The sequence below is a fragment of the Stegastes partitus genome, unplaced genomic scaffold (assembly GCF_000690725.1).
Source record: "Stegastes partitus isolate 25-593 unplaced genomic scaffold, Stegastes_partitus-1.0.2 Scaffold541, whole genome shotgun sequence".
In the NCBI taxonomy this organism is placed as follows: Eukaryota; Metazoa; Chordata; class Actinopteri; family Pomacentridae; genus Stegastes; species Stegastes partitus.
Window position 1 is genome coordinate 375,584 of NW_007578272.1, and position 18,777 is coordinate 394,360.

Here is an 18,777-nt window from a genome sequence, read left to right on the forward strand (position 1 = left end):
CAGAGCAGCGTGATCTAATAGTGATTTAACCCACCGAACTACGTGTGCGTATACACGAAAATAATGCACGCCAGTTAGCCGTAGAATTCTCACTGACCACGGTATAAAGCGGTATGACGTTAAGAGGGCAGCATTGTGCTACACTATAGGGTTTCAGGTAGTTACTTCATTAAAGGATATTTTATAATGACAACAACTCTGAGGTTTCTGTCGTACTTACTAGTACGTACTCCGCTGGTAGGGTACTCCCTGCAGCTTATAGTTCTCCCCAAATTCTGTCAGACTGTGGACTTTATAGCCGAGCTCGAGCTCTTTAGTATCCACACACTGTTAAGACACAAAGAGGTGGAGAGAAGCAGGTCATGTTCGATGTGGGATAAACAAGAGAGGATCAGAATATTTAAAAACAGCAAGACCGACTTTTTAATGGCCAAAAGAAGGCCTCTAAACTTTTTTACCTCGGACTTTTTAATAGTTCTTAAAAGGATCGACACAGTGCAGAAACTCTTTTGTGACAAACATTCATCCAACACAAGTCATAAAAAAAAGACTTACTACTCTCATTGCGGTGGCGAAGAACAGAACTAAAGAGAAAGAGACGGAATACAAAGTCGATGTGACAGTTTATCTCTATTAACTCATCGTCTGTATATTTCATGAACTTGATATATAAATAAGGAGGAAATATTTCCCAAATCGTACCGTCATTAGGGTCCTGGCAGGTGAGGCTGGTTCCTTCCAGCTCGGACACTATTTCTTGCAAAATGTCAGCGCCGTACTGTTTCTGGGCGACTGGAGGGAAACAACGCTGCTGCATTTAACACACAGAAACAAACCAACCAAACAGGACTGTGATTGTTTATGTGTACTGCGACATAAAACTCTTGAGTGTACCTGGTTTGTGAAAGAGACACAGGATGTGCTCGTAGGTGGCCAAGCTGGGAGCTGAACACACAGACAGACACACAAAATAGTTAGTGTAGATACCAGCATGAAAAAATAACAACCCAGTGAAAAGCTTGACAGCAGGATGTGTAACATCAGATAAGATCAGTGTGGCAGCAGCAAAACTGTAGTGCTAATGTGTCGGTAACGTCAGTAGAAAATAGAAATTATGCAAGATGAACACCGATTCTTCCATGTGTGGATATTACAAAAATCTCTGGATGTGGAAAATATAGGCAAGATTGCAGATATCGATGGCGTTGTACAGATTCTTCCCACGATAAATATACCACGAATATAAGAAATAACAATATTGCACAGATTTTATGCACAAATCTCCTGTGAGTAGACAACAACACATGTAGAGAAAATTACACTGCACACCGTTTTAAATGTGCAAACTATTCAGAATGCACTGGTTCAATGATGAATATGAATTCTTGTCTGGAATTTTATGGAAATGTTGCATTAGAATTAGTCTGAATTGGGCGCCCCTGTAGCTCACTAGGTTGAGCGGGCGACCCATGAACAGCGGCTGTAGTTCCCCGACGCAGCGGTCGTGAGTTCGACTCCCACTCATGACAGCTTGCTGCAGGCCTCCCCCCCTCTTCTCCCCCCCTTTCCTGTCTCACTCTCCCACTATCCTAACTAATAAAGGCAAAAAGGCCAGAAAAACAAAAACAAAAAAAGAATCAAAAACTTTGTCGTTATGCAGCAGCGCGTGTTTGTGTGCAGTTACCTATTCCCAGTGCCTTCATCTCACTCACTGTCTGCAGACTTAGTGATTTGCCAATAGGGCCGCAGCGTCTCAGAGTTTGGAGAACACTGTTGAAGGTCAGAATATTGGGACGAATCTTCTGCTGATTCATCTGGTACAAGAGCTCCTGCAGACAAACCAGGAGACACAACTGTGTAAAGACACACACACAGACTGATGCATCTGTAAAATAAAGTGCAGAGAGTTATTATTCTTACTGATCAGTTTCAGCATATCAGTGTACTGCATCCATCTTTAACAAAAGGACACATCATCCTGCTCCAGTCATGACATTAAGGCAATATTGAGACGGCAGGCAAATCAGATTTGCTTCGCAAATCAGATCTTTGGGACGGAGCGGTCACAGTAGTCTTTGCAAGTGATCACTGCCAACAAATCTGCATGGGTTGGAGTCTGTGTTTGTTATGTAGCTACACAGGTGACAAAACAGGTTCATTCCAAATTTGCCTCCTTTCAACGTGCCAGCAGACACTTTACTTCTGTCTGTTGTTGCCCATGTCGTCCTCCACAGCGCTCAGTTAGCAGCAGCACAGGCTGCGTTCAGCACTTCTGTCACTCTGGATTTAAAGTCGATGTCTTGGTGCGAGAGTTGAAAAGGTGCTTTGAAATCTGATTTGAGCTGACAGAGCGTCTGGACGGAGACGCCACTGTGGAAATTCTACTGCATTTTCAAACCACCTCTACATGTGGTTTGCAAAAATTGTATTTTATATGCTTTTGTTTGTTTGTTTGTTTCTGCTGTCTAGTTTTTGCAAACTGGATGCAATCTGGATATCCCCAAAACTGGATGTGGGCTGGTAGTCTGAACTATATTTAATGTTAGAATTCAATATATATACTAAATGAATTTATTTGACATGACCACATGAATAGTTAAAACACACAAATGAACCACTAAATTGAGAAACAATTCAAATTTGACCAATATATACACTGATTTGAGCATCTTTCTTAATAAAACTAAAAAAAACATAAGTAATGAAGTGAAGTTTAAATGATTTCATTCATATATTTTACACAACTTAATTCAAGAACTGCTTTCTACACAATCATCTTTTTATAAGAAAGTCTGGCAACATGTTCTTGAAGTCAGTACAAGTCCGTTAGTGTAAATGGTCTTACGGTGACAAGTTCCCATCTCGCCTCATAGTTTACTCTGAGATGTACAACTGAGGAGATCAGAGTGTTGAAGATGTGGACGTCACCTGGAGACAGAAGGTGGAGCCATTAGACATTTGCTTTAAATAAACAGGGTTTAACAGGGACTGACTACAATGCTCACAGCTGATTTGTTAGTTAGAGTAAACAAAGCCATGCATTGTCATAGGAGGGTCAAATTTAAATCTACTAAGTGCAGCGTTGAAAAATTATTGTCTTTGGTGCCCTCTGGTGGCAAATTTAGCAAAGTGCATATTCAATTAAGCATGGCTAAAGCTGTGAATAAAAACAACGAAACATATTGTTTACAGTGTCTAAAGTTAAATTAAACTGAGCCTACATTCATGTATTTGCATATCAAAGTCATCACTTCAAACAACTATTTCTACTCCTATTATGAACTCTAAAATCGCATTTTAGTGAAAACAGACAGGAAATGTGGTTAAAGACAGCAGGAGAATGACGCTTCGTGAGATTCCAGCCAGCTGGGAGCCGCTGTGGTATGTATCGAACATGATAATAAAGGACAAACAATGAGCTCATTTCTCCTCATGTTGTCTCAACTCACCTGTCACTCTGTTGTTGAGCATATCCGTGTACATGCTGTAGGCCTTTGCAGGGGCTCTATACTGTGGGGACACAAACACATGCACTTATTCTCGATCTGACTTTTTAATGTTACTATAAACCTCAGACATGACTCAGGAACCTGCTCATACCTTCACCATCCCTCTGATCAGAGCGGAGTAACACCTCGTATCTCTCTCTGGCAGCAGGTTAAAGATTCTCTCTGCATTGTTGTTCTCTTTCCACGTCAACTTAATGAAGTCTGATGCTCGGTGGATCCGCCCCTTCGGCTTTGGCTCGTCTGAGTCCTGCGCAACACAAAAGACACACAAACTAAGCATAGAGTTGTGACCAAAAGTTTACATGCACTTGAAAAGAGCATGCACATCACGGCAGCCTTGCATTTCCATTGACCACTACGGCTCTAAAATTGCTATGATGGAAATACTGAAACACATGCGTCTTTGTCACCAAAAAACAAAAAAACAAAAACAAAAACAACCAAGAGTCACCAAAAAGTAGGTTTGCAAAGAACTGGAAGCTGCTGGAACACAGGTATCAAGTGTGTTTTACATCACCACAGAAGAAGCCCGTTTTCTAGAAGCAGCATCTTAAAGCTCGACTTACGTTTGCTGCTGATAACACAAAGAAAAGGCTTCATGGAGCAAAGTTCTGTGGTCAGATGAAACACAATTTGAGCTATTTGGCCACACAATTAGCAGAAATATGATTGGAGGAGAGAAGGTGAGGCTTTAACCCCAAGAACACCAAACCTACTGTCAAGCATGGCGGTGGCAGTATTATGCTCTGGGGTTGTTTTGGTGCCAGTGGTGCTGGTGCTTTACCCAAAGTAAATGAAATAATGAAAGAGGAGGATCACCTCCACATTCTTCAGGACAAATTCAAATCATTAGCCAGACGGTTGGGTCTTGGACACAGTTGAGTGTTCGAACAAGACAATGACCCCAAACACACATTAAAAATGGTTAGGCAGCTCTCCAGGGGTCCCACCTTGTCACAGGCAAAACATATGACTTGCTGAACATGTTCTTATCGATAGTCCCTATAATTTACCGATGTTCCCTGAACGTCCCACATTGCAGACTGTGTTAGATGCTGCTTGCTGGCTGTGGTGTGCAATGATAGGTGTGCGACCAAAAATGACTTTAAAAAGAGTGAACCAATGTCAGATTTGTCCAAACTGAAACAGAGTGATATTTTTATTTACTGATTTAACATGTGGTTTTTCTATGAACGGAGGAAACAGCGCATGCAGGTCGACCTCGTTTTTCAGGAGATGATCTTATTTTTAAGCGTAGATAGCGCAGTACATCAAGGTTATAAAAGTGCTATTTTGGTAGTTTAATCGTAGCAACTGGACTTGCTTGAGTTCCTTGAAGACGTTCCACCTCTCATCCAAGAGGCTTCATCAGTTCTGACTGACCAGTTGGGAGTTCCAGATACTTACGTCCTTAAGGAGCCATTAACACCTGGGTTTCCGTTTCATTTGGGACTGAACTGATGAAGCCTCTTGGATGAGAAGTGAAAAGTCTTCGAGAAACTCAAGCAAGTCCAGTTGTTACGATCAAACGACCAGAATAACAATGACCTGGATGACTGAGAATCGTCACAGATATAAAAGTACTACTTTCCACCTCCGTGGATAACACAGCAGCTTCCTGTGTTGGTCACAGTGACACTAATACAGTCTAATGATCATCATACACTCGCACCAATGTGACCAGTTGAAATTTTAACTTGCACACTCTAAAAAAAAAAAGGTCGCAAATGTGACTATTTTGGTGTCAGTCTGGAGCCCTGTTAAGAAACGGTTAAATCAAGCCAGAGTTGGCCTCCCAAAACGTCTGAGGCTATCAAGAGGCTGTGAACTGTCATGAAGCAACAAGTCTGCGTCAGAAAGCCAATGAGTTTAATTGACCTGCACTAATTTTGTCAAGAGGAGGTCAAAGATAAACCAGAAGCTTGTGGACGGCAACTCGCAGCACATAGTTGGGGTGAAAATTACCAAAGGACATTGAAACAATTATTAGCATTGCTCTATGTATATTCATGACTCAGCAGATTTAGTCATATTTCAATGTTTTAATCATTCCATCACAGAAAATTAAGAGTTATTGGAATCACTGGAAACTCAAGACTGCTTTGATATACATGGTTTCTTTTATACTGCACTGTTAACATGTCCATGCATCCTTTTACTTTTTGAGTTTACTATTTCACTCCTTTCTTGTCACTAAAAACCTAATTTAGTTGTGGATCGGGGGTGACTCACTGTGTCTTCTCTCTGTGGTTCCTCCTCTTCAGCAGGGTCTTTGTCACAGTAGAAACAGATCAGATCCAGGAGGCCATGGGTTGTTTCCATACTGACTGCTGTGCCTGGACAGATTGAAATCACAAACAAATGCAGTTGTGAAAGCAGGATGATAGCCATGTTAATACAAGAGAGAATGTGTGTGTGTGTGTGTGTGTGTGTGTGTGTGTGTGTGTGCGTCTTCTCACCAGCCTGCAGTAGTTGATCGTACATGTCGACAGCAGCTGAAACCTTCCTCAGGTTGATCCGTTCCTTCAGTGCCTCTTCGCTCACTTCCTCGAGAACCAGCGACACCGTCTTCGGCATCAGACACTACAAACACACACACACCACAGAGAATGAATCCTGCTGCTGCGTTACTGCTGCCCCCCTTACACCTGTGACTGTGTTTTCACCAGTCTCCTCTACTTATTCACATGCGCGTGTTTCTTACCGGTATATGCGGTTCAGCGAAGTCTTTGGTGAAGAACTTGGGATTACTGTTGATAAAGAATTTGGCTGCATCTCTGCCAGACTCCTGAGAGAGAGCAAACATCCTCTGCAGAGAGAGAAAGAGAGAGAGCTCATTGTAGTTTACAGCAAATGCACCAGAAACAGTTGTCTTCACTTTAATTATGAAACATAACAGCTTGCTGCTAATTCAGTGCAATGTTTAGTCATTACCACTTGGTGTTTACATTGCCGATACTGTTAAAACTATTTGGCTGTTTGGAAATGTACCTACAGTTAAGCAAGAATAGAACTAGATGGAAAAAATGGCTTCAACATAAATAGTCTGACACTAAAACGGGCCTGATTAACAGGTGTACATTAATGAAAGCACCATAATTAGAGTTATTAATTATGCCTATGCTCTTCTTGTTAAGTCAAAATATCATCTACCATGAAAAGGGCAGACTTTCATGTTTCTGTTTTCTGTGTATAAAGTTTAAAAAGACAACGACATCCTCTGCACAAGGATGCTGAAGTGGCTAGAACTTCTACTTAGTTGTTCTTTAACATCAATCCATCCATTATCTATACACCACTTAATCCTCACTAGGGTCATGGGGGGCTGGAGTCTATCCCAGCTGACTCAGGGTGAAGGCAGGTTCACCTGGACAGGTCACCAGTCTATCACAGGGCTACACTTAGAGACAGACAACCAAGCACACTCACATTCACACCTATGGACAATTTCGAATCACCAATTAACCTCAACATGTTTTTGGACTGTGTGGGAGGAAGCCGGAGAACCCGGAGAGAACCCACGCTGCTCGGGGAGAACATGCAAACTCCACGCAGAAAGATCTCGGGTGTCCTCACTGGGACGTGAACCGGTGACCTTCTAGCTGCGAGGCAACGGTGCTAACCACCGAGCCACCTTGCAGCCCTCTTCCTTAACATGAGTATAAATAAACAAAGTGTTTTTGTAGAACATGATCATGTCACAGTGAAGTTCATCTCTGGGTCTTCTGCATGTAAAATAAACATGTATGTGCTGATTAGTGCATCAGCTCTTGAGTTACGGCTAAAAACAGTTTCTGTGAAGTCGCTATGACTTTGACTTTTGACTACCAAACTTCACTCAGTTCATCGCTGCATCATAGTGAGCGCTTGTGCCAAATTTGAAAAATGTGTCCAATACATTCTGCTGGTACAGAGACATTAAGATAACAAACAAAGACAGGTAGTAATGTCAGTGTAAGTCTGTGTTTTTGACGTACGAACTCAGTAGAAGTTCTGGGAGTGAGGAACGGATCATCCTGGAACATGTAGGGACATGCTGTAGGATCCTGGAGGGAATAAGAAAGGACACTAAGCAAGTAGATACACAAATATATTGCTGCTTAAAAACACAGAGGAAAAGGAACTCTGAGAGAAGTGAGTGAGCTCTCACCCTGCCTACAGTTGAAGACAGCGCCTCCAGCACCGCCTCTTTGCTCCTGTGTAGTGAAAAAAAACCATTAATGCAAAATCTGGTTTAAAAAAACACTTAGCAGTTGCTACACCTGAACATGAGAGATGTGGATAAAGAGGTTTCTCTAAATGTGACGCAGCCTGCTTTATAGGACACTTTATAAGACAGTCAGATCAGCACTTACCATGTTTTCTTCTTGGGGATGACGATACTCTCTGGCAACTCTGCAACACAAGTAAGAGAAGGAGGTGATTTTATTGCTATGGATATGTTCCTCCTGTTCGACTAAATTCAGTTATTTTCAGCACAAGATTGACACACTTTATCTTACTTGGCTTAATCATAGTCAAGAAATTAAATGATAGGGCCAAGAACTACAAACACAAGTGGCCATTGTGATTCAGGTTTAGGACGGTTCCTCCCTATATTGAATAAGTTTACAAGTGCTTGATATGAGGATTAGTGAACATACATTTTGCATAAATTTGACAGCACAAGCTCTGCACACTGATGCAGACTGGATAGTACACTTTATTTTAACCCCAACACCAGTAACATCTACTGTCCTGCCTATTTTTATCAGACTTCTTCCCCCTCTCAATACATCACTGAAGTTGTTACTCAGGCCGTGGTCACGTCTCATGCTGATTGCTGCAACGCCATTCTTTTTTGGTATTTCTAATAAACCTCTCCATCATCATCACCTGCAACAAGTTCTCTGACCATATCACACCTCTCCTCTGTGTTTCACTGTTGAGCAGGGGTTTAAGTGTCCCATAGCCTGACTGCCCCACACCTTTCAGACCTTCTCTGTCCCTCCAACCTCTCCTGTGCTTCAAGATCTCCCTCTGATGCTCTGCTATCAGTCCCAAGTTTTAGACTCAGCTGTATGCATGACTGTCAGAGCCTTCAGATGCCCCGAAACACGACACTGAGCTCACCACTGGCCCACATTCACTTGCTGGACTCCACTGTACAGTTCAAATCAGAGGACATTCGTTAGCATCTCTTTTACAACTCAATTGCAAGCCATTAATTACTGTCTTATTATGCCCAATGTTTCGTAAGTGGGTCCTTGAAGGGTTTGAAAGGTACCAACAAATACATGTATTATTATTATCATAATTATTATTATTATTATTATTATTACCCCAAGTGGCCTAATTTACCTTGATTAACTTCTGCAGCTTGTTGTCGCACAGCTGGAGTCCAACCAAAACTCCTGTAAAAAAAACAAACAAAAAAAGACACTTGCATTTTACCAAAGACAACTTTATCGTAGACATGCAGCCGGTGGTCATTCAAATATGTCTTTGTATCTACTGTCTACATGGATTAAAAGTAATGAAACGTTATGTCAAAGTCAGGAAGGAGGAAAAATACTTCTAGCATCAGTTTTAAAAGAATAAAACGGTTGCTGAATATTGTGGAGTGGGAAAACTGAGTCCAACATTTGTCCTTCTATTAAAATCCCATGTTCAACCCACCACAAAGACAATCTGTGTTCAACTTTTAAGCTAATGCACCGTTTGCATGAGACACCTGCTGAACAAAAGCCATATTTTTGGCCATCATTTGACTCAGTGCAGTGATGCACATAACCGACAGGAAGACATGACCTCTTGCCAGATGATGCTAGCTGCAGCCGTCACACTCATTAAAGGCAAAAAACAAGAAGCTACACAATATTTAAGAAGACATAACGTCCATTTACTTTCAAAACAAACATTAATCAATTCCTCTCACCTGTGACCCAACACCTGCTCGATGTTACAGAGCAGAAATCGCCCGTTTCTCTGGATGTAATGCCCTACGTGCCTACCGGGGGCCGCCATGTTGGAATAAACTGAAGGCTTCTGGGAGGGAGAAACCATGTCGGCAAAGAAAAGGGGGGATACAATAATTATACTAAAATGTTTTTTTGTGGAATAAAGTACGCATTATTCATTTATAAGGAGTCATGTAGAGCTATTTTACTTCACCATGATAAATTCAAAGTAAAATATATTTAAAAATCTGTAGATAAACCCCGTTATCCGTATTCGTCTCCCCCCTCTCTAATCTGAAGTGTGTGTTACGGTCCCACGTGTGATACAGGAGGAATCGCGTCTCATGTGGTGGAACTTCTCGCCATGATTTTGTTAGAATAAACGCCACTAAATTCTCCATTAATCTCCAAAAAATGTTGTTCGGAAAAGAAGTGCCATGGCGGCGCCTGGAGGGCATGTCGTTCTCCATGTACTCCGCCGAGGAGTTACGGTGAGAGGACGCCTGTTAGCTTTTAGCTGTGTGCTCCAGTGGACTTCAAAACAACATGCGTGCTCATGGCAGCGTGTTATAACTGAGCTTCTCTCGTTTTAAGTCACATTAAGTGAACATTTTAGCCGAGAGTTGCTGTCGTGTTTATTTAATTTGCTTTAAGCATGATTTACATGTAACAACTGTGCTAGATAGTCAAGCAAAAGAGTAATATTTCATATTATGTACATGTTCTTCACCTGTCTCTTTGGTTTTATACTTTAAAATTCAGCCACATGTTGTCATATGGTAACTGTCATCGACTAAACACTCAATATGCACGTCTGGAAAAGCTGATTGGTCTTATTCCATGCAATAACAACATGACTAAGAGCTGCTGAAAATCCAGTATAATTATGAAAGTACTTGTGCTTTTCGAAAAAGTTTGATGATTATGGCTTATATCTCATGAAAATCAGGAATCCAGTATATTCCTATAGTATTTCCCTAGATCAATTTAAAAAGAAAAGGATTTACCATGCAGAAAAGTTCAGCTTCTGAAAAGTTTGTTCATTTATACACACAATAATTGCTTGAATTATTGCGTTAATGCAGCACAGCAATATTAAACCTTTTCACAATGTTGAGATGCACTTGTGTAATAATGCACTCTTTTTATCTTCTGTTCAGGAAGTTGAGTGTGAAGACGATCACTAACTCCAGGTTCCTCGATGCTGTTGGGAATGTGGCTCCAAGCGGCCTGTACGATCTGGCCCTGGGACCAGCAGACAACAAAGAGGTAAAAACACTGAACTTGTATCACTTAAGCCTCTTTCAGACATGCACTTCTTTTCAATAATCTGACGGTAACTCTGTAGCTCAGACATAGTTTGCATTTCAAAATCATAAAACACCATTTCTAGCGATGCACGATATTAAAATTTCTGGCCGATGCCTAAGATTTCTGATATTATCGATAAGCGATGTCGATATTAAAGTTTTGTTCACCTTGTTTTTTCACATCGGCTGAATAAAAAAAAAAAAATACTCCACATGAAGGAGCCATAATGTCAAACATGTATTCATTCATTCGTTTTTTCTCTGTTATTGTTTTTCTTAGGTGTGTTCAACCTGCTGTCAGAATTTCAACACCTGTCCAGGACACCTGGGGCACGTCGAGCTGCCTCTGCCTGTGTACAACCCACTGTTCTTCGATGTGAGCATTTCATGCACATGAACATATTTCCATGTCATATTATTCAGTGGCAGTGTGGCACCTCCTCTTCTTAATGTTTGCTCCTCTCTCCTCACATCAGAAACTCTACCTGCTGATCCGTGGCTCGTGTCTGGCGTGTCACACGTTAACGTGTCCCCGAGCCGCCATCCACCTGCTGCTGAACCAGCTGAAGTTAGTGGACCACGGAGCCATGCAGGAGGTCTACCAGTTGGAACAGCTTCTCAGCCAGGTGGGGTTGTACCTGCTGAAACTAACTGTGGATTGCACAGATTGAATGTGTAGCTGAAAGCAAAGCAGCCAGAGATGTGATTATTTACTTATTGAGAATGCATGTATTAGTCTTTCACTTGATTGTGGGTTGCTCTTTGTCTCTGTTGATTCTTCAATTATTTTTGAACTTTGTGTGTTAGTACCTGGAGGAGAATCCCAAAGCCACCGGGGATGAGATCGAGCAGTGGCTGAGGGAGTTTACGGATGCGATAGTTGGAGCAAGCACTGGAGCTTCTGCAAACCTGAAACCTGTGAGTACACATTTCCAAACATGTACAAGACCACATGAAGCTCATGAAGTCATTCTTTTCAACTATACTAGCGTGCTGCCCTGTTGGAGGCACACTGACCTGGTTTTGTGTCTGTTTTTGTCAGATTAAGCACCTGGTTGAGAAGAAGTGCAGTCTGATAAATAGCTTTTGGAGTGTCCAGATGAAAACTAGGAAGTGCCCCCACTGCAGGTAACTTAACTGTTTATTTATTATTATCAAGTGAGAGTTTAAAGGGATTGTTTGGTTTCTTTAAATGGGGTTTTAGAGGTACTAATACATAGCCAATGCATGACTTGTATAGATGGCAGAGGGTACAGCAGTGGTTTGAAGAAGCAGACAGGAGGATTTGAATGGAAGCTAACCAATGAAAACAAATGCGCATCTGAACAAACAATATGCCATGACTGCTCCAACGAAACCGGGAACTCTGATCTGCTGCTGCTTCGATCATTTAATCTGTTTGTGTTGTCGGGTTTTTACACGTTAGTTTGGGTCTGAACCAACATCTTAAAACACCCAAAACACACAGTACAAGATCAGGAACTCCTGCAAAATAAAATGACTGTTTATAAAGGTTCAGATCTTATATGCAAATGGTTATTTACACACAAAAAAAAGACCGATCAGTCAATCAGACAACTCTAAGATGTGGTGTCTGATTTTGTTTTCATTGCTCCTGTATATCTGGAGGCCTGTTTACAGCACCGTCATGAACATTTAGTGGTATTCAGACACACAGGAGGAGGCCATAGGAAGACTAATCCACAGTAAATTTAGAAATCTGCAGCCTTGTCAAATTCAGTGCTTCCCCCTCAGTGGAAGCCACTGGCCAAAATGGCTGCCACAGTGAAGGTGTAGTTCATGGGCCCCACGGTGCTCCAACATGACCTCTGGGGATAAATATGTACTACACACAAAAAAAGCTAAAATGTAGTTGGTGCAATGCCGTACAGTATATGAAGTCAAATTCCTTGTTGCCCTGTTTCATGCATGTTTGTGCGTGTGCAGGTGCGGCAGGTCAACAGTCCGCCGTGAACACAACAGCAAGCTGATCGTCACGATGCCGTCAGGAGCGCAAACCGGTGGCAAAGCTGATGGTAAGAAATGTTCAAACAAAACGCCGAAGTGTTCACGCTTTACATACTGCAGCTTATGAAAGTTCAGGTAAATAGATAAAAACACAAGCAATCCAAGGAATCCCTCTGACAACACGGTGCAGCATGTGAGGAAGAAGAGGAAACGCGGCTCAGTGAGAAAAGACGACGGAATACTGACGCAAGCTGCAAATACAGAAAAAAAAAACACAGACACAACTTTTTTTTTCTTTTTTTACTGACGGTTGTTTTCAAATTTCATTCTTCTTTACAGAGTCGTGTGGTTTTCAGTGTTGTTATATTAGAAAACTAGCCTTCATAAGTGATTTGTAGGAAGGAGCCCTTTTATTTCTTTGTTTTTGTGGTAGTTTTAGGTTCTCTGTAACGCTGAAATAACCAAAAACCTCCCGCTACATAATGTATGTACATACAATAGTTAAATCTTTCCTGATTTTGTCTCCTTTCAGACAACCTGATGGCTGGAAAGAGAGTCTACCTGACTGCCAGTACAGCCAGAGAACACGTCAACAAACTGTGGGAAAAAGAAGGTAAACAGCATCCAACCAGTATGTGCTTTAAACAAAACCATTAAAGGGCCAGAGTACATCATGTTTAACATTTGAAGTTGAATGTTTAAGTGGAATATCGTGTCCTTAGAGGGCCCACGTGTCTCTGAACTGCTTTTAAATGTCAGAAGGTACAGGAATAAAGATTTGTAATTGAAGTGGTTCTTACTTTGACTTACTTTTAATCGCTGTAAACTGTTATTAAAAGTGCCGTCTACATGATGCTAATCTTCATTTTTGGCTCTTAGATTGAATAGAATTCAAACTGTAAAGCTTGTCTTCTCTTTTGCCTCCAGGTTTCTTCCTGAAGTGTCTGTTCTCGGGGCTGGAGGAAAGCACTGGATCGAAGAAGGGAGACCAGGTTTTCTGTCCCGAGCTCTTCTTCCTGGAGCTGCTGGTGGTCACACCTTCCAGGTACGTTGTTTGCGTGGACGCTAGTATATCATACACAGAACCGCAGTTAACATTTGCAAATTAGTAAAAATGTGAAATTTCACTGCACTATCGATTCCCAAATATGAGCTCTTTGTGATGCTACGCAAGCTTCTTGTGTTTAAATATATAAGCCAGCGCTCTGATGTTAGCTGAGGTTGTGACCATGTCATGTGACTCGCACCTCGTCAGGTATCGTCCAATCAATCGCCTGGGTGACCAGATGTTCACCAACGGTCAGACGGTCAACATGCAGGCTGTCATGAAGGACTGCAGCGTCATCAGGAAGCTGCTGGCTCTCATAGCGGGGGAGAAATACACCGAAGAGGCAGAGGTGAGCCGACACCTGAATGTTAAAAACTCCTGAAACAAGCCAGTAAATGTGAATGAATCCAGCCGAAGCCTCTTGTTTGTGTGATGTAGTTTAACATGTCGACCTTTTGTTTTTCAGGCTCCAGAACAGACCGACCAGACTTTTCTGTCTGGGGTTCCCGGACAGACGTTAACAGACAAACTGTACAACATGTGGATCCGCCTGCAGAGCCACGTTAACATCGTTTTTGACAGTGACATGGACAAACTGATGACAGAGAAATACCCTGGAATCAGACAGGTATCACAGCGTACACTTATCCTGTCAATAAGGTGGCGTAATAACGTCTGCTGGTGCTGCTGTCCACCACTTTGTACAAGAGTTATGCAGGAAAATACCAACATGATGCTGCTAATCAGAAGAACACAACCGCATACACAGATCGTCTAAGTAGCCTCTATGTTATAATTTCTGGTGGACATTCCTATAATTCAGTTGTCTCATCTCTCATGCCAGATCCTTGAGAAGAAGGATGGATTGTTCCGGAAACACATGATGGGCAAACGAGTGGACTACGCTGCACGATCTGTCATCTGTCCAGACATGTACATCGGAACCAACGAGATAGGAATACCAATGGTAAACCTGATTTTTAGTTTGTTTGTTTTTTTTACCCAAAAGAGACGGTAGCTAACCTGGAGGAGGAGGAATTATAAATATTATGAAGCTTGATCACCAAACGGCTGTACTATCAACCGTGTGCCGCCTACTTCAGTCAGCAGGTTGTTCTAATGGAGAACGACAAGGAGCATAAAAATGTACGATGTTAAAAAGCGCTGCTCCTGCAAATGATGTACGACGGGAATGCTGGTTGAGAACTGTTAATCAGGTGTTAATATGTTTATTTTATTTATCAATGCAGCCGCTTATTTTTATTGTGAAAGCTGCACATTAGAGCTGGGAGACTTTAAACTTCATATATTCAAACATAATATTGGGGGAAAAAAGCAATTAAGTCTGACACTGTCCTATAATCAAAGTGAAATTAATGTTATCGACTCTATCAGCTGCAGTACCAGCTGTCTAAACGGACTAAGCAGCAAATCAGTGCCAAACAAAAACATATTTATGTGATTTCTGCATAACCAGCTGAATACTTGTTGAGTTCCCATGGCAACCGATACATACAGTGTGGGATACTGTAACTGCGTAGTGGTATTTGTAACGTACAGCTCAACATATTAGCAGATCAAACACATTCCTTAAGCTAAGAATCTGTGTCGCTCGTAGAGGATTGTGAGGAAACGACTTGATTAAAGGGAGATGCTTCTTACAGCTTAAATCTGAAACTCTGTGTAATTTGCTCCTGGCCAGGTTAGCTTCACAGCATCAGTTACCATGGAGATCTGACTCCACAGCATCAGTTACCATGGTGATCTAGCTCCTCAGCATCAGTTACCATGGAGATGTTGCTCCACAGCATCAGCTACCATGGTGATCTAGCAGGTTAAAAGAGAGCCTTCCTGGCACTGGAAACTCTGACTTTACTTTCAGCAAACCTCGCTAACCCTACCTCAGCCCTCTGAGCTTAGAGTTGGATCCAAAAATAAAACAACCTCTCCTCTCTCTTTTTCTATCCTGGTGCAGGTGTTTGCCACCAAGCTGACTTACCCTCAGCCGGTCACTCCGTGGAACGTGAAGGAGCTTCGTCAGGCCGTGATTAACGGGCCCAACGTCCACCCCGGAGCCTCCATGGTGATAAACGAGGACGGCAGGAGGACCATCCTCTCAGCCGGCAACCTCGCTCAGAGGGAGGCGGTCGCCAAGGAGCTGCTGACGCCGTCTCCAGGTCCACATAAGATGCCCATGAAGATAGTAGGTCAAAGCTCTGATTGTGATCGTAGCGTTTTGCAGACATAAACCCTTTTCTCACCTTTCGTTCCTGTTCTTATCTGTCCAGGTGAACCGTCATATCAAGAACGGAGACGTTTTGTTACTCAACAGACAGCCGACTCTGCACAGACCTTCCATACAAGCCCACTGTGCTCGCATCTTACCGGGAGAGAAGGTAGCGTCTCATCTCTGTGTGATCGTTTATCCACTTCACTGAGCCTCTATGATCCATAACTAACTGTCCTTCATCTCACCCTGGTGTCGCAGGTTCTAAGGCTCCATTACGCCAACTGCAAAGCGTACAACGCTGACTTTGACGGGGATGAAATGAACGCTCACTTCCCTCAGAGTGAGCTGGGCAGAGCAGAGGCCTACATGTTAGTCAGCACTGACCAGCAGTACCTCGTCCCCAAGGTGTGTGCGTGTGGAGGACTTCCACAGCTTCCCACTGTTCTAAACTCTCTGCTGGTTGGGTTTCGAAGGTTTTAACCAGACTAAGATTCTTAACAAAACTGAATACAGAGTTCTCATCTGGGCTGTAAAATATCAAACTGCCTGTTTTCATTTAACTTAAGGCCTGTTTCAGAAAGCAGCATTACATACTTTAACAGGAAGCTGCGCACATTAACATGTGACACTTGCTAAAAATCTAAGATGTGGTGTGGTGATGATTGCTCCTGTATGTCTGGAGGCCTGTTTAAAGCACCGTCATGAATGTTTTGTGGTATTCAGACACACAGAATGAGCTCATAGGAATACTAATCCACAGTAAGTTTAGAAACTTGCAGCCTTGTCAAATTCAGTGCTTCCCCCTCAGTGGAAGCCACTGGCCAAAATGGCTGCCACAGTGAAGGTGTAGTTCATGGGCCCCACGGTGCTCCGACATGACCTCTGGGGATAAATATGTACTACACACAAATGCTGAGTGTGTTGTGGGCTGTTGTGTTCAGTGCACTGACTTGTTAATGCTTTGTGACACTTTAATTAAGATAACTAGTAACTGGTGGTGGCTGGTTGCTGAATTCAGTTAAAATAATGATCTAACTGAGCTGATTCTTCTTATAACAGTCTTTGTAGTCTTTAATTGTATAGTTAGTCAGAGCTGCGTTGGATGAGGTGGAAAAAAGGTGTCATGGCCCTAAACCACTAACTGCACATCGGCTGATTTGATAAGACAAATTACTTTATTACAGACTTGTGTTTGTACAAGCTGATAACAAGCCACAGTTTAAAGAACATGTTGTTTCCTCGTGCATTTTGTCACATGTGGTCAAACTTTTGTATGTTTACGAGGGAGATATAAAACTAACATTTATACCCACAGTTAAATAACAATGTGCAGGTAATAAATACTAACAAGACACATTTAAATCCTGCTTATTATACGTCGTTTGCTTTTTTCAACAGGTATTAAACACTAAAAATGTAGGAGCTGCAGAAGCTGATATTTTTAAAAAAATCCATAAAACTACATTTAAAAGCAGCAAATGTGCCAGTGTGTACCTGTATGATGGTTTGAAGTTTTATTTTTGGCGGCATTTTAACTTCATTAGTCAGCAAAGAGGAGGCAAACAGGAAGTTTGGTGAAAGAAAGGCAATGAAGTGACTGCTTATATCCGCTCTCACCCCTCGGTTATAAGTTAATAAGCCGTCACATTCTTATAAACACACACTGATCCTCACTCAGGTTCTTCCTTCTCCCTCTTCAGGATGGTAAACCTCTAGCAGGTCTGATCCAGGACCACATGGTGTCAGGGACCAGGATGACCATACGAGGCTGCTTCTTCACCAGAGATCAGTACACGGAGCTGGTGTACCGAGGACTGACCGACAGACCAGGCAGAGTTAAGCTGCTTCCTCCAGCCATCCTCAAACCGCAGCGACTGTGGACAGGAAAACAGGTAACGGAGCTTTTTTAGACTCATTTTTGCCCGTTTCAGTTAATGCTTTAAAGCTTCATTTACTGCTTTAAGAGGGAGAAAAAGTAAAGAAAGCAGTGAGACAGTTCAGCCCAGATGTTGAAGTTTAGGAGTGATTTTATCTACATATTGAATTCATTCATTCATGTGTCTTCCAGGTTGTGTCGACTCTCCTGCTCAACGTCATCCCAGAGAAAGCGGTGCCTCTCAACCTGGTCGGCAAATCAAAGATCCCCAGCAAAGCGTGGATCCAGCTCCCGCCACGATCCGCTCCAGGGTACAAACCCGACAGCATGTGTGACTCTCAGGTATATATGCAACCAAGGTGGAAAGACTTTCTGCTAAAACGCCATGAAGCTTGGACAGCGAGTTGGGTGTTGCAAGGTGTGGTGGAATTATGCATTAACTCCAAAGTGACTTCAGTCTTGTTTATTTATCAACCCCCTTTCATCCCTCTGTTCCCAGGTGGTGATCCGTCAGGGGGAGCTGTTAGTCGGGGTTCTGGACAAAGCTCACTACGGCTCCTCAGCCTATGGTTTGGTCCACTGCTGCTACGAGCTGTACGGAGGAGAGACCAGCGGCAAACTGCTCAGCTGTCTGGCTCGACTCTTCACCGCCTACCTGCAGCTGTACAGGGGCTTCACCCTGGGTAGGAACCTAGATTATTCTCTCCTGCAACCAATATATCAGGACCACTGTTATCAGCTGATGCTATGTCAGTTTTTCAGTCTGATTGCTGAAAACAGACGAGGAGTATTTGCTCACATCTTGTCTCGTCTCTGTCTAGGTGTGGAGGACATTTTGGTGAAACCAGGCGCCAACAGCCGGAGGACAAAAATCATTCAAGAGTCACTGAAGATTGG

General features: G+C 42.5%; 2 protein-coding genes across 2 annotated transcripts in view; one reads left to right on the plus strand and one right to left on the minus strand.

Annotated features, from left to right (window-relative positions):
• Positions 1-9,515, minus strand: part of ptcd3 (pentatricopeptide repeat domain 3) — a 16,869-nt gene extending 7,354 nt beyond the window's left edge. Inside the window, exons 1-16 of the mRNA XM_008288113.1 lie at positions 9,427-9,515; positions 8,850-8,902; positions 7,865-7,904; positions 7,660-7,705; positions 7,487-7,555; positions 6,214-6,318; positions 5,969-6,092; positions 5,742-5,845; positions 3,601-3,756; positions 3,450-3,510; positions 2,846-2,928; positions 1,685-1,829; positions 895-945; positions 703-792; positions 556-584; positions 221-327 (exon numbers count right to left, since the gene is read on the minus strand). Coding sequence (XP_008286335.1) covers positions 221-327; positions 556-584; positions 703-792; positions 895-945; positions 1,685-1,829; positions 2,846-2,928; positions 3,450-3,510; positions 3,601-3,756; positions 5,742-5,845; positions 5,969-6,092; positions 6,214-6,318; positions 7,487-7,555; positions 7,660-7,705; positions 7,865-7,904; positions 8,850-8,902; positions 9,427-9,515 — 1,352 coding nt within the window. The remainder of the gene's footprint in view (positions 1-220; positions 328-555; positions 585-702; positions 793-894; positions 946-1,684; positions 1,830-2,845; positions 2,929-3,449; positions 3,511-3,600; positions 3,757-5,741; positions 5,846-5,968; positions 6,093-6,213; positions 6,319-7,486; positions 7,556-7,659; positions 7,706-7,864; positions 7,905-8,849; positions 8,903-9,426) is intronic.
• A 1,120-nt stretch (positions 9,516-10,635) lies between these two features.
• The window catches only part of polr1a (RNA polymerase I subunit A), an 18,685-nt gene continuing 10,543 nt past the window's right edge, over positions 10,636-18,777 (plus strand). The window contains exons 1-17 of the mRNA XM_008288116.1: positions 10,636-10,641; positions 11,373-11,384; positions 11,566-11,676; positions 11,801-11,886; positions 12,706-12,794; positions 13,259-13,339; positions 13,654-13,771; positions 13,982-14,123; positions 14,241-14,402; positions 14,619-14,741; positions 15,750-15,977; positions 16,063-16,170; positions 16,263-16,409; positions 17,705-17,896; positions 18,073-18,222; positions 18,380-18,563; positions 18,702-18,777. Of these exons, the coding sequence (XP_008286338.1) occupies positions 11,858-11,886; positions 12,706-12,794; positions 13,259-13,339; positions 13,654-13,771; positions 13,982-14,123; positions 14,241-14,402; positions 14,619-14,741; positions 15,750-15,977; positions 16,063-16,170; positions 16,263-16,409; positions 17,705-17,896; positions 18,073-18,222; positions 18,380-18,563; positions 18,702-18,777 (1,829 nt within the window). The 5' untranslated portion in view covers positions 10,636-10,641; positions 11,373-11,384; positions 11,566-11,676; positions 11,801-11,857. The remainder of the gene's footprint in view (positions 10,642-11,372; positions 11,385-11,565; positions 11,677-11,800; positions 11,887-12,705; positions 12,795-13,258; positions 13,340-13,653; positions 13,772-13,981; positions 14,124-14,240; positions 14,403-14,618; positions 14,742-15,749; positions 15,978-16,062; positions 16,171-16,262; positions 16,410-17,704; positions 17,897-18,072; positions 18,223-18,379; positions 18,564-18,701) is intronic.